This window comes from Muntiacus reevesi, chromosome 1, assembly GCF_963930625.1.
Source record: "Muntiacus reevesi chromosome 1, mMunRee1.1, whole genome shotgun sequence".
Taxonomy (NCBI): domain Eukaryota; kingdom Metazoa; phylum Chordata; class Mammalia; order Artiodactyla; family Cervidae; genus Muntiacus; species Muntiacus reevesi.
The window spans coordinates 178,372,105-178,385,236 of NC_089249.1; the positions used below are offsets into that span (position 1 = coordinate 178,372,105).

The 13,132-nt window shown below is 61.3% G+C and overlaps 1 protein-coding gene across 3 annotated transcripts; it reads right to left on the reverse strand.

The window, feature by feature from the left end:
* Nucleotides 1-6: 6 nt before the first annotated feature.
* Nucleotides 7-9,647, reverse strand: STK25 (serine/threonine kinase 25). Of its 3 annotated transcripts, none has more exons than XM_065917220.1 (12): nucleotides 9,530-9,647; nucleotides 8,975-9,098; nucleotides 5,201-5,431; nucleotides 4,592-4,648; nucleotides 3,870-3,978; nucleotides 3,186-3,343; nucleotides 2,906-3,091; nucleotides 2,345-2,490; nucleotides 2,120-2,234; nucleotides 1,879-1,950; nucleotides 670-806; nucleotides 7-537 (listed from the first exon to the last, which is right to left on the reverse strand). In XM_065917220.1, exons 2-12 carry the CDS (start codon nucleotides 9,002-9,004, stop codon nucleotides 498-500), a joined length of 1,281 nt encoding a protein of 426 aa, XP_065773292.1. In that variant the 5' UTR covers nucleotides 9,005-9,098; nucleotides 9,530-9,647; the 3' UTR covers nucleotides 7-497. The 3 variants fall into 3 exon arrangements, with proteins under 3 accessions (XP_065773292.1, XP_065773291.1, XP_065773293.1); XM_065917219.1 differs by having other exon boundaries at nucleotides 9,468-9,623; XM_065917221.1 differs by lacking the exon at nucleotides 9,530-9,647 and adding an exon at nucleotides 9,317-9,367.
* Between the last annotated feature and the right edge of the window lie 3,485 nt (nucleotides 9,648-13,132).

Below are 13,132 nucleotides of genomic sequence, written 5' to 3' on the forward strand. Positions count from 1 at the left end.
ATCTCAGTTCAGGTCTTTATTGAAAGTGGCGGGAGCCTCTTAAGGTTCTATGAAAACTAACACCTTAACCTCAGAATATTTAGGGAAGCAAGGAAGTTTGGTTTTCTTAAAAAAAACACCAATCTGGCTGACACGAGTACTTAAGAGAAAACACGGTACCTGCTCCAACAGCACAAGGCGAATCTACAGCCTCCAAGGGTGGGCGGGCCAGGCGGGAGGCGGCAGGTGTGCCCCCGCGCATCCCTGCCCCTCCATCTGGGCCGAGAGCACAGCCCCGGGGACCCGCCTGGCCTTGGGGCCCCGAGGAGACCCAGCCCTTGCCTCTGCCGCTGAGTGCGGCCTCGGCCCAGCCGGGAGGGGATGTGGGAGGGGACAGCCCTCTGTGGGGCAAGGGCGCAGCCCGCAGGGTGAGGCCAGGACGGCCCAGGGCCCTGGTCAGCACAGTCCTGAGCGCACGGCTCCCGACGGAGACCCTCCTCCCAGGTGCAGACAGGGCTTCAGCGGGTCGACGTCAGGTGGTTTCTGCTGTGGGAAAACCTGCAGACCAGAGGCCGGGTCACTGCTCCGCCCAGGAGTGCAGGCCAGGCCGGGGGCACGGGACCCGCAGACCTGATCGAGCCCCGCCTGGCGAGAAGGACCCACAGCAGCCTGCCGCCCCCAGGCCCTCACCTCTGCACCCGCTCCACCAGGTGGGCCATCAGCTTGTCCGAGATGCCAGGGCAGGACTCCTCAGCCAGGCTGAAGGCGTTCTCCAGCTCCTCCAGAGCCCCCACGCCCCCGCCGCTCTGCCTGTGCTTCTCTTTGAGCTGTGTGGACGCCCCAGACACCTGACTGGGGGCCAGGCGGGCGGCCTCCCCGCCCCACCCGACCTGTGACTGGCAGCAGCAGGCAGTGCTGCCCCAGGGTCCCCTGAGCACCAAGCAGGGGCTCCCAGCTGGCCCCTTCCCCGGGGCCTCGCTCCTCCAATCACGAACCTTCTCCTGACCCCGGGTCCCAGAAGCCCACAGCCCAGATCTGCGTGTGAGCGGCCCGGTGAGCCCCGCCAGCCTGACCGCTGGGAGTAGGGGCTGATTCGCACCCCCAGCTGTGGAGACCCCACGAGGTGACGGCCTGGCCGGGGGGCTGGAGACGGGTCAGTCTGCTCACCCGGCACACAGAACAAAGGGGCAGGGGACGCACACCTCCCTGGACACCCACCCGGCAGCCTGACCTCAGGCCAGCCCACAGAACCAGAACCCGAAGGGGCCCAGCCAGCCGAGGTGCGGCCATGCCTCCCGCCCACCTCACAGCCCAAAGGTGCCAGCTCCAGGGACCCTGCTGCATGGCTCCAGGAGCCCACGTGCCCAAGGACAGCCCACCCCCATCAGCTCCCCCCCCAACTCCATCCCCTTCCCCACGCCGGCACCGCAGGCCCCTGGGCGGGAGCGCTGTCCACCCCCGCTCCCAGGCTCCAGGGCCAGCGTCACCCTGGGTGTGAACACGGCCACAGCCCACTGCTGGTGACTCACTCCTGGGGATGCTACTGACTGCCCTTGAGCAAGTGACACAGACGCTGGGTCACGTGATCACTGGGGAGTGGCCCTTAAGGGCTCCCTGTCCAGGGCCTGACGCCCAAGACTGAAACCTCCCAGGCTCTCCCTAGACTGTGGATCACCTGGTGTCTGTGGTTCAAGGTAAAAGGTCCCAGGATAGCAGCTCAAGTTCAAAGCCCCCCTGGGGCCCCAGAAGACCCTGGCAGGCTCGGGATCTTGAGGATCACCTGAGGCCAGCTTATCCCAGTCAGCTCTGGTCCTTCCACCCAAAATGCAGGTCCAAGGGGCCAACCTCACAAGCCCCGAGGGACCCAGACACCCTGTGCCACCCCAGCTCGGCCCTCACCTCTCCAAAGACGGGCCGGACCAGCGTGGACAGGCACTGCGACCTCGGCTGCCTCTTGACGGGCTCCACTGACTACAAACGCAGAGCGTGCAGAGGTGAGCAAGGCAAAAGCAGGGGGCTCAGGCAGCTGTGAGCCCCCCACCCCATCCTGGTCTCCTGAAGGGCCACCCCTGGGGAGCGGGCGTCCCAGGAGATGGGCCCCCACAGCCCGCTCCCTCCGGCGCGTCCGGGCCGGGCCGACCTTCTGGGCGCCATGCAGGGCTGCCCCCTTGTGCAGCTTGCTGTGCGGGCTCGGCCGGATAGTGGGGGGGAAGGTCCAGATGGGCCCCTGCTCTCCGTCCTCGGGGTCTCCATCTCTGAAGGGGACGATGGGAAGTCACACGGGGCCTTGGAGTCAGGAAGGCCCCAAAGGCCGAACCCTGCCCCGGGGAGCCCGCCTCGGCCCCGTGGGAAGAGCAGGCCCTACATGTCAGAGTCCTCGGAGCTGGACTCCTCGCCGTGGCCCTCCGACCTCCAGCGCTTGTAGCGGTCGATGAGCTCGGTGAGGAAGGAGGTCTTCTTGGTGTAGCGCGTGATGAACTTGTGCTTCAGGAGCTCCTTGGCGGTGGGCCGCTGCCAGGGGCGCACACGGGTCACCAGGCGCCGGGCAGACAAGTGCTGCCCGGGGAGCCCCTGGCGCTCAGAGCAAGGAGGCCTGGGCTAAGCCGGGTCATCAGCATCGCTGCCCCTGCCGGGAGCCTGGTCAGGGGACCCCAGGGGGGTGGGTGGCTGTACACCGTCCTCCCCAAGGGAAGGGCCTCCCTCCAGACCTGGGCCGGGAGCACAGCAGAGCCCGCCCTGGCACAGCAGAGGGGCCTCCAGCCCTGTCACCTCCAAGCTCCCACTACAGACAGACCGCATGCCCCTCCATGCACGTACGCACACACATGCCCCCGGTGTCCTCTGGGGCGCAGTTCCAGGCGCCCCAACTATGCTCAGCTGTGCAGGCATTCTCACCACTCATGAGCTGGGGGCGAGAGGAGCTTACAAATCGGGGGTCCTTGTTGAGGCAGGCCTCCACAAACTCCTTGAAGGGCTTGCTGTGGTGGCCCTCAAGCGTGGGCGGGCTGTTCTTGGGGATCAGGAACAGGACACGCATAGGGTGCAGGTCAGAGTTGGGGGGCTCGCCCTTGGCCAGCTCGATGGCTGTGATCCCCAGTGACCAGATGTCGGCCTGGACAGAGAGCCACGGGGCCACTGCAGTGCAGGCTGCCCAAGCCCCGCGGCCCCCACGCCGGCACGCCACACCCCGCCGCTGCCCAGCCCACCTTGAAGTCATAGGCTGACTGCTTGATGACCTCAGGTGCCATCCAAAAAGGGGTGCCCACAAACGTGTTCCTCTTGATCTGCGTGTCCGTGAGCTGGCCCGCCACCCCGAAGTCTGCCAGCTTCACGTCACCCTGCTCCGAGAGCAGCACGTTGGCGGCTGCGACACAGGATCGCAGGCGTCACCCTCCGCACCGCCTTAGGAAGCACCCTCCCAGCCTCCGGCCAATCTCCCCACAGGGAGGTCTGCCCTCAGCCCCGAGGCCACGGCACACTGCCAGCGGGTGCCTGTGGGCCCCGCACACGTGCACCCTCAGCCGGCCCCAGTGCCCCCCTGACGGTCACCACCACTGAAGACCCCGGGCTCAGGAACCACCCTCCCTGCCAAATCGCTCAACAGGCAGAGGGGACCCTGACTTCCCCTTGCTCTGCCAATCACGCCCCTGCAGGCTGGCCTGGCCACTCACATCCACCAGCACGGCTGCTCTCACACACCTCACACACCTCACATTCACATAAGCAGGGGCCCTCCTATCCTACGTGCAGAGCCGGCTCTGCTGTGTGCAGGGACACAGCGCTGTTACTGGAAACAGTGGGACTGCCAGGTTTCCGGGGCGGCAGCAAGCAGGGCACTGAGCACCGCTGGCCCGCGCCCACGCCACCTGCCACAGCGTGCCCTGAGGCACCTTTGATGTCTCGGTGGATCTTGCGCTCTGAGTGCAGGTAATCCAGGCCCTTCAGGATCTCCCGCAGGATGGTGGCAATATAGGTCTCCTCCAGGGGGCCTGGCTTCAGCTGCGGACAAGAGGGGCCGGCAGGGCCTCAGGCCTCCCCATGAAGCCCACCCACCCCTTCCCCACCGCCCCAGAGCCAGCAGTGACCCTGAGCTCGCCCACCTCAGTGCCAGGGGCGGGGGACCCTCTGGACGTGGGAGCTTCCTATTTCTTTACCCACTGTGTTTGACCGCATGGGTGTCAGTTACACCATGTGAACTCTTGGTTGCGACACGTGGGATCTAGTTCCTCGACCAGGGATTGAACCCAGGCCCCCTGTATTAGAAGCGTGGGGTCTTAGCCTCTGGACCACCAGGGAAGCCTTCTTTACCCACTTTTGAAATTAAAGTTTCAGATGGCTGTGGGGGAGGTAACAGCTGAGAACCAGGACCTGGCACACTCCTGAGTCTGCCTGCTGGGGGGACTAACCTCCTACCGCACAGGTCAGCAGAGGACCTGGACCCCTCAGCACCAGCTGGCTGAGGAACAGCCAGTCACCAAGACAGCGAAGGAGGGGAAGCCACAGAGGGGAAGCCACAGGAAATCAGGATTCAAGGACAACCCCCAGATAACTTCTTCCGTCTGGCCCTGCCCCAGCCCACCAGGTCCCCCAGCCCACCAGGCCCCCAGCTCACCAGGTCCAAGGCGGAGCCACCACCCAGGTACTCCATGATGATCCACAGCTTTGTACTCTGGGGGAGAGAAGCGTGTCAGCAGGCGGCAGCAGGCAGCGCAGGGCCCCAACACATGCCCAGCTGGGCTGACTCAGCCAGGAGGCCCACTGGGAGCGGCATCAGCAGCCCGCCTGGCTCCCCTCGCCACCCCCCTGCACAGACACTGCAGACGGGCCGTGCACTCGCAACAGCAGCCGAGCCCACTGTCCAAAGCCCCTGGGAAGGACTCTGGGTCCCCTCCCAGGAGGGGCACAAACAGGCCACTGCAGAGCCGGCCACTCCCTGCTCACTCCCTGCCACCCCCGGGCTCCCTCAGGACAAGGCCGGGCCCCTGGCCCTGGGTGCAGTCGTTCCCTGGGGGCCTGGTCCCTGCTGAGCTGGGTCCATGTCCTCCTGTGGGGACCCCTGCCCTGCAGACGAGGCCCAGGGGGGCAGACCCAGTCAGGTCTCCTGAGCAGACAGGGCCCGGCAGCCCCATCCCCAATCTGGCCACAGGGGGCCTGGGCAGCCCCCTCTCTGAGGGGGAGCGCCCGTCATGGGGAGACTAGAGCCAGCCCCCGCCGGCAGCACCTTCAGGTAGGAGCCGAAGTAGCGCGTGATGTAGGGGCTGTCGCACTGGCTGAGCACGGTGATCTCCTGCTGGATGTCCTCGATCTCGTCCTCCGCCTCCTCCAGGTCGATGATCTTGATGGCCACCACCTCCTTGGTGCGGTTGTCGATGCCCTTGTACACCTCCCCGAAAGAGCCCTTGCCGATGCGGTCAAGCTTGGTGAAAAGCTCCTCAGGATCCACTCGCGAGTGCTGGGGACATGGGCGAGCGGCCTGGTCAAGGGCGGATGGCCAGGGAGCCCCCCTAGATTATTTCCTCACTCCTTATATCCCTTTTCATTCAGAAAACCTAAAGTTAACTCCCCACAGGGGCAAATGTCCCCAGAGAGGGCTGAGAGGCCAGGGCTCTCGCCAAGAAACCAGGGCCACGGGGAAGGCAGACCCTCGGCGGCAAGTAATGGGTTAGGAGGGATGAGCACGGGGAGCTGGGGGCAGCTGGACGCCGGGCCTGGGCGATGCTGTGAGCACACAGGGCCAGCCTCGCAGGCTGCTGGCTTCATGGGCAACAGCCTGACCACACTGAGCCAGCGATCACGACAAACTCCAGGGAAGGGTCGAGGGGTGCAAAGAACTCTGTCACTCACCTTTTTAAACTGAAAACTGCTCTAAAAAGTAAAGCCTATTCATCAACGGAAAAGAATAAAACTCAACAGGTATTAACTGAGTTCTCCCTGCACACCTAGAAGCCAGGCCCCTTAGAGAGAGTCCCCAAGACAGCGATGCCCTCACCCTAGCTCGGAGCTGAAAACCCACACTCTCCTGGACGTTCAAACGGACAGAAAACCACCCTCCTGACCTGGTCCTCAGACTGGAGCACAGACCCGCCCAACAAGGTGCGGACCCTCAGGCAGGCTCAGTGCCAGGACACGGCGGCACACAGGCATCCACGGGGCAATCTGGCTTGACCCTCAGTGTCCAGGCCTGAGACGCTCAGTGTGGGGCTGCGTGGAGGACAGCGGGGCATCCCTCACCCCCACCTGCGTGGCCCCGGGGTGCTGAGGTCACCTTGCTCCCCCTCTGCTGGCGCTGAAGACCCAGGACCCCAGTGGCACTGGTATGCTGGCAGGGAGACTGGCATCTAGTCCCCACAGGGGCAGAGAGGGTCTTCCGAGCTCGCTGGGCCGCAAGGCCACAGGACACAGTGTCCTCCAAACTGCAGCACCATCCCCGAGGGCGCCCCCTAAAGCGGCACCACGCCCATCCATCTGTGCAAGCGCCCTGGCACTGAGGGAGCCAGGGCAGCCGCTCACAGGTTCTGAGCAGAGTCCCGGGGCACAGGGCTGCCCCCGCGCAGGGCACGGCTCGGGGCCCACTGGCTCCAGACCAAGATGACATGTCAACCTGAAGCAGCCAAGAGCTGCCTTCCCAGGACTGTCACCAGCAGGGAAGAGCTCACCCAACCTCACAGCGCCAGGCAAGCGGGACAAGGCGCAGGCGGCTGCCTTGGCAGAGAGCCAGGCCAGGGAGCCCGGGATGCCGCCCCCTGCCACCCCAGCCCCGCCCGAGCTCACGCGGGCTCAACCCTGAGCACACCTCCAGTCCAGCCCGTGCTCCAAAGACAGGCTCCTCTCCCTCCGAGGTGGCCTCAGGGCAGACGCAGGGCAGGCAGGCCAGCCTGGCAGCACTAATGGGGACCCCCGTCCCCCCGGCGCTCCCTCGGCCTCCCCTTCCCACCCTCAGGCCTCTGCCAGTGACAACCCCCCCCCCCCCCCCCCGCCCCGCTCCGAGGCCAGCCCAGAGCCGGGTCTGGTCCCTCGGTGTCCTGACCAGAAACGCCCCACACGGGGCACCCAGCTCTCCACAGCCTCAGAGGGCAGACCCCTAACCAGAGGCCAGGCCCGGCAGGGGAGTGGGGAGCCTGACCCAGCTCTCAGTCTCTTTGGGTCCCCAAGGCTGCGGGGCAGGCACCTGAGTGGACAAAGGGCCCCCACGGTCCATCCCGGGACGGCCTGCTCGCAGCCCTGTGGGGGAGAGGAGAGACAGGGCCCGGGGCCGGTTCGCAGTGGCCCTTCCGAGACGCGGGTCTGGACAACCGCGCAGGCTGCTCACCTGGCCCAGACCTCTGTGCACTGAACCCGCCCTGGGGCTGCCCAGTTTCCATGTCCACTTAGCAACACGCCCACCACTAGCATCACTCTCCAAGTGAGAGCTGCCCAGTGGCCCCCATGCACCCCACGACAGGTGGCAGTCACGTGCACAAGGGGCTTCCGCAGCAGCACAGACCCTGGGCAGGAATCAGCCCGGCAGGGGCCCGACGCCCAAGGTTGCCCCGTGCGGAGCAGGCCCACTGCCCCATGCACACAGGGACCGCCGAGCAGGGCCATGGTGACAGCCATCTCAAGGAAAACAACGTCCTGTCAGGCTTCCTGTCACCGACAAAGACCAAGCGTCTCCACCCCTGAAAGGACAAAAGGGGCTTCCTTCCCTTTGGGTCCCTGCCTCAGCTCCTCTGAGCCCCACTCCATCCCCGGGGAAGACGCAGCCACCCAGGCCCAGCCCCAAGCACCACCAGCACCCAGGTGAGGGGCTGCTCACAGCTCCACGTCCACACACAGGAGCCATTCCTATAGCCCTTGACCTCGAGCCAGACTTCCCTCCCAGCATATTAGTCAAGGGACTCGGAAGACACACGTGTCCAAGACGAGCGTGAGCCCATCGGCCCCGTCAGCAGCCCACCTGCAGCCTTGGCGGCACCCCAGGGTTCTCCAAAGAGCCAGGCGTCTAGAGCCGGACTCCAGCTCCTCCTCCCCCGCGAGGACACACACTTCCTGTTCCTCCCAGGCACCTAGTCCTCCCAAACTGGGCTGACGGGAATGAGCCCGAGGGCTCAATTCTCTTCCAGAGGCGCTCCCACCTCACAGCCGTCAGCCTAAACCACACTCGAGCTGACCACTTAAGAGCAAAACCCAACAGCTAGGATGAAGGACCACCGGACTAGCTGGGGGTTTATTCCACAGCAGCTTCCAGTCACACCTGCCAGGCAGTAACAAAAACGGGGCGGCAAGTGTGGACCACAGCCCTGACAGTGGCTGCCCCAGCCCTCCTAACTGCAGCCATCGACCTCAGGCCACACTGTGGAGGGTCCCCTGGACTCAAAGCCAGACACCTCAAAGTGCTGTGGTGTTGGTAATTTCAAGAACCAACCAGCCAAAAAAGAGTGGGCATCTCCCAGGCAGGCCCCCCGGCCCAGTCCAATGGCAGCCCTCTCCACCCCTCAAGAGAAACGCACACGCCTGTCCTCTGCTTTCCCCACACACAGACACTCCCAGCCCCCCTCGTCCCCCTCAGCCCCTGCCAGGGTCGCCGAGGCCCCTGACCCCCAGCCGAGGTGCTCGCAGACCCTGACCTTCCGCGGCCCTCCAGGTGCATAGACCCAATTCCTGCGGCCCAGCGGTGTGCCAGCGTCGGTCTCTGCGCTGACCCTGCACCGGGGCTACACTTTGACAGGCTGGTGGGCTCCGGCCCCACAGGGCGCTGCCAACGGGCGACTCCAGTCAGCCGCGCACCCACTAGGTCTGAGCACCTGGTGACCGCTCCCGCTTTGCCCAGGGCTGCGCATCACGGGGCTCCCACCCCTCCTCCCACACGCGCCTAAGAGGGGCTGCTCTTCTGAGACCCCCGGATCACTTTTCAAATGACAGTCCTTGGTGAAACGGCCTGTCTGGAACTCTGCAGCCGGCGCTCCGTCCCAGGCGAGTGAGCACACCCGCGGATGGCCCAGACGCCCACCCTTACCTGGTTAGCAAATCCCCTGAGGTGAGCCATGTCTGCGCGGCCCTCAGACCATCCGCCGCGCCCCCGGGAGGCCCCGAGATCCCGCCTGGAGGCTCTGGAACCCGCTTCAGGACGCTTCAGTCAACTGGAGGGAGAGCAGACCGGCTCGGGGCTCTGTTCCGGGTACGCGGGGCTCCCCGCCCCCTCGGGGCCCTGCGGCAGCCCCCACCTCCAACCATATGGGACCAGCTAGAGTCAGAAGGATCCCCCCGAAGGGCTCCTGCCGCGTGCCCTCCGCGCCCGACCCTGCCTCAGGCCTCCCCGGTGAGCCCCCCGACACCCAGCCCCCGACGCCGCGCACACCTCCGCGGCCCCCAGCCTTCCTCGGGCCCCGGACCCCGACCCGCCCCCGGGGCGTCTCGCCCCGCCTCACCCCCGGCCCCGCCCCACGGCCGCGCCGCCCGGCCCCCTCCCCAACGGGCCCAGGCGCGGGCCAGCCCGGCGGCGCGCCCACCTCCGGGGGGCTCCATCCCGGCCTCCCCCGGCCCGCTCCGCAGTGCCCGCGAGGGCTCCCACCCGCAGCCTCCACTCGCCCGCGGACGCCTAGGCCCTCAGTTCGCGAAGCAGCGGCAGTGGCGGCGGCGGCCGGAGAAAGCCCGGCGGCGGCGGCGAGGGCACGCGGCGTCGCGGCCCAGCGCGGGGCTTTCTGGGACAGCGAGTCCCTCGCTCGCCCCGCGCCGAGGCGCCCGGGGGCACCGGACTACAAGTCCCGGCAGGCCACGGGCTGGAGCGCAGTGGAGGCCCGCTGGCGCGCCGCAGGGCGCGCTGGGACTCTGAGTCCGCTTTCCTGAGGGGCTCGGGCCTACGGCTCCCGGCAGGCCGCGGGGTGGGGCGGGGCGGCGCCGGGGCGGGGCGGGGCGGCAGCGGGTGGGGCCGCTCCGCCCTCCCGCCGCCCATCCGCACCTGGGCGGACCTGGCCCACGGCTCCCGCCCGGTCCTGCAGACCCCACACCTTGCAGCGTCCAGGCTTGGGAGGGTGGACCGGGCCTAGAAGTGTCTTGGAATGTTATTAAGTCTGAAAAAGGGAGGCGCTTTTGACACAGGTCGGCCTGGGTGGACCTTGACGACGTGGCACTGAACGACAGAAGCCAGACCCAGAGGGACAAACACGGTTTGATTCCACTTGTATGAGGTCCCCAGAGTGTCCAGATTCATAGAGCCAGAAAGGCGACGCAGGAGTGTGGGGGGAAAGGGGTGTTTAATGGGGACGGAGCTTCAGTCTGGGAAGATGCAAAGAAGTCTGGAGATTGGCTGCATCACCATGAGAATGTATTTCACGCTGCTGAAATGTACAGTTAGGATGGTAAATTTTATGTGATCTGTTCCGCTCAGTTCAGTTCAGTCGCTCAGTTGTGTCCGACTGTTTGCAACCACATGGGCTGCAGCACACCAGGCCTCCCTGTCCATCACCAACTCCCGGAGTTTACCCAAACTCATGTCCATTGAATCAGTGATGCCATCTAACTATCTCATCCTCTGTCGTCCCCTTCTCCTCCTGCCCCCAATCCCTCCCAGCATCAGGGTCTTTTCCGATGAGTCGGCTCTTCCCATCAGGTGGCCAAAGTATTGGAGTTTCAGCTTCAACATCAGTCCTTCCAATGAACACCCAAGACTCATCTCCTGGTTAGACTCCTTTGGATCTCCTTGTAGTCCAAGGGACTCTCAAGAGTCTTCTCCAGCACCACAGTTCAAAAGGATCAATCCTTTGGCGCTCAGCTTTCTTTATAGTCCAATTCTCACATCCATACATGACCACTGGAAAAACCATACCCTTGACCAGACGGACCTTTGTTGGTACTGTCTCTGCTTTTTAATATGCTGTCTAGGTTGGTCATAGCTTTTCTTCCACAGAGCAAGCGCCTTTTAATTTCATGGCTGCAGTCACCATCTGCAGTGATTTTGGAGCCCAAAAAAATAAAGTCTCTCACTGTTTCCACTGTTTCCCCATCTATTTGCCATGAAATGATGGGACCGGGTGCCATGATCTTAGTTTTCTGAATGCTGAGTTTTAAGCCAACTTTTTTACTCTTCTCTTTCATCAAGAGGCTTTTCAGTTCCTCTTCACTTTCTGCCATAAGTATGGTGTCATCTGCATGTCGGAGGTTATTGATGTTTCTCCCAGCAATCTTGATTCCAGCTTATGCTTCATCCAGCCTGGCATTTTGTATGATGTACTCGGCATATAAGTTAAATACACAGGGTGATGATATACAGCCTTAATGTACTACTTTCCCAATCTGGAACCAGTCTGTTGTTACATGTCCAGTTCTAACTTGCTTCTTGACCTGTGTACAGATTTCTCAGGAGGTATTTGATCTGTATTTTACCACAATTAAAAATGAAATGAAAAACAAATTAAGTTGTGACATTTGCTACAACATGGATGAACCTTGAAAATGTCATGTTAAAGGAAATAAGCCCATTGCAAAGGAACAAATGCTGTGTGATTCCATTTAACTGTGTGCCCTCAGTTGTTCCCGACTCTTTTGCAGTCCCATGGACTGTATCCCACCAGCCTCCTCTATCCATGGGATTATTCCGGCAAGAATACTGGAGTGGGTTGCCATTTCCTAATCCATCCACTTAGGTGAGGTATCAAGAACAGACCAAGAGATAGAAAGTAGAATTGAGTTTCCAGGGGCTGGGGGAGGCTGAAGGTACAGAGTTTCTGTTTGGAGTGATGAGACGATTCTGGAAATAGATAAATGATCACGGTTTCACAACATGGTGAATTTACTTAATGTCAGTGAATTGTACACTTAAAAATGGTTAAAACAACATTTTTTGTCATCTATATTTTACAACAAATTTTTAAAAAGCAATGATTTGTTGGATTCCATCAAAAACTTAAATTTTCCTTTCAGAAAAACATTTTAGGAGAATGTAAAGACAAGCTATATAGTGGGAGAAAAATGGCAAATCATATCTGACTATATGTACTGAAAATGTATAAAGAGCCCTCAAAAACCAACAGTTAAAACAACCTGGGGCTTGCCTCATGGTTCAGCGGCTGAGAATCCACTGTGCGGTGCAGGGGACACGAGTCTGATCCCTGCTTGGGGAGCTGAGATCCCAGTGCTGCGGAGCCCCCAGGCCCAGGCCGCTCAGCCCCTGAACCTGCACGCCACAGCTAGAGCGAGTCCATGCCCCCAGTGAACGCTCCACATGCCTCAGCCAAGACCCCAGGCAGCCAAATAAATAAATACTTTTTTAAACCCAGTGAGAAAAAGTTGAGAGTAGATTGAGCAGACACTTTGGCAGGGAGACACACGAATGGCAGACAGCACATGAACAGAGGCTCAAATCATAGCTCTCAGGGAAATGCCAGCCAAGTCCATGATGAGATACTCAGTACTCACATGTTAGAAGGGCTAAAGTAAAAACCAGTCTGATTTCAGTACTGACCATCTGGTGATGTCCATGTGTAGAGTCATCTCTTGTGTTGTTGGAAGAGAGTGTTTGCTGTGACCAGTGCGTTCTCTTGGCAAAACTCTTTGAGCCTTTGCCCTTCTTCATTCTGTACTCTAACTCCAAACGTGCCTGTTATTCCAGGTAACTCTTGACCTTCAACTTTTGCATCCCAATCCATTATGATGAAAAGAACATCTTTTTTGTTGTTATTACCAGTTCTAGAAGGTGTTGTAAGTCTTAATAGAACCGTTCAGCTTCAGGTTATTCAACATTAATGGTTGAGGCATAAACTTGGAGTATTGTAATGTTGAATGATTAACTTTGGATATCATTTGCTGAGTGCATTCTTTCATTTTTGAGATTGCATCCAAGTACTGCATTTCAGACCCTTTTGCTAACTATGAGGGGTATTCCATTTCCTCTAAGGGATTCTCGCCCACAATAGTAGATATAATGGTCATTTGAATTAAATTTGTCCATTCCCATCCATTTTAGTTCACTGATTCCTAGGATGTTGATGTTCACTCTTGCCATCTCCTACTTGACCACATCCAATTTACCTTAATTCGTGGACCTAATCATGGCTTCCCAGGTGGCACTAGTGGTAAAGAACCTGCCTGCCAACGCAGGAGATGCAAGAGACGCAGGTTCGATTTTTGGGTCGGGAAGATCCCCCGGAGTAGCAAATGCAACCCACTCCAGTATCCT

Excerpts from the sequence above, each read along its gene's own strand:
- STK25 (XM_065917220.1), bottom strand. The coding sequence starts at position 9,004 with ATGGCTCACCTCAGGGGATTTGCTAACCAG. Across the intron at positions 5,432-8,974 it reads TCAGGGGATTTGCTAACCAG|CACTCGCGAGTGGATCCTGA; the intron begins GTAAGGGTGGGC and ends CCATGTCCCCAG. Across the intron at positions 3,344-3,869 it reads GATCCACCGAGACATCAAAG|CCGCCAACGTGCTGCTCTCG; the intron begins GTGCCTCAGGGC and ends CCTGTGTCGCAG.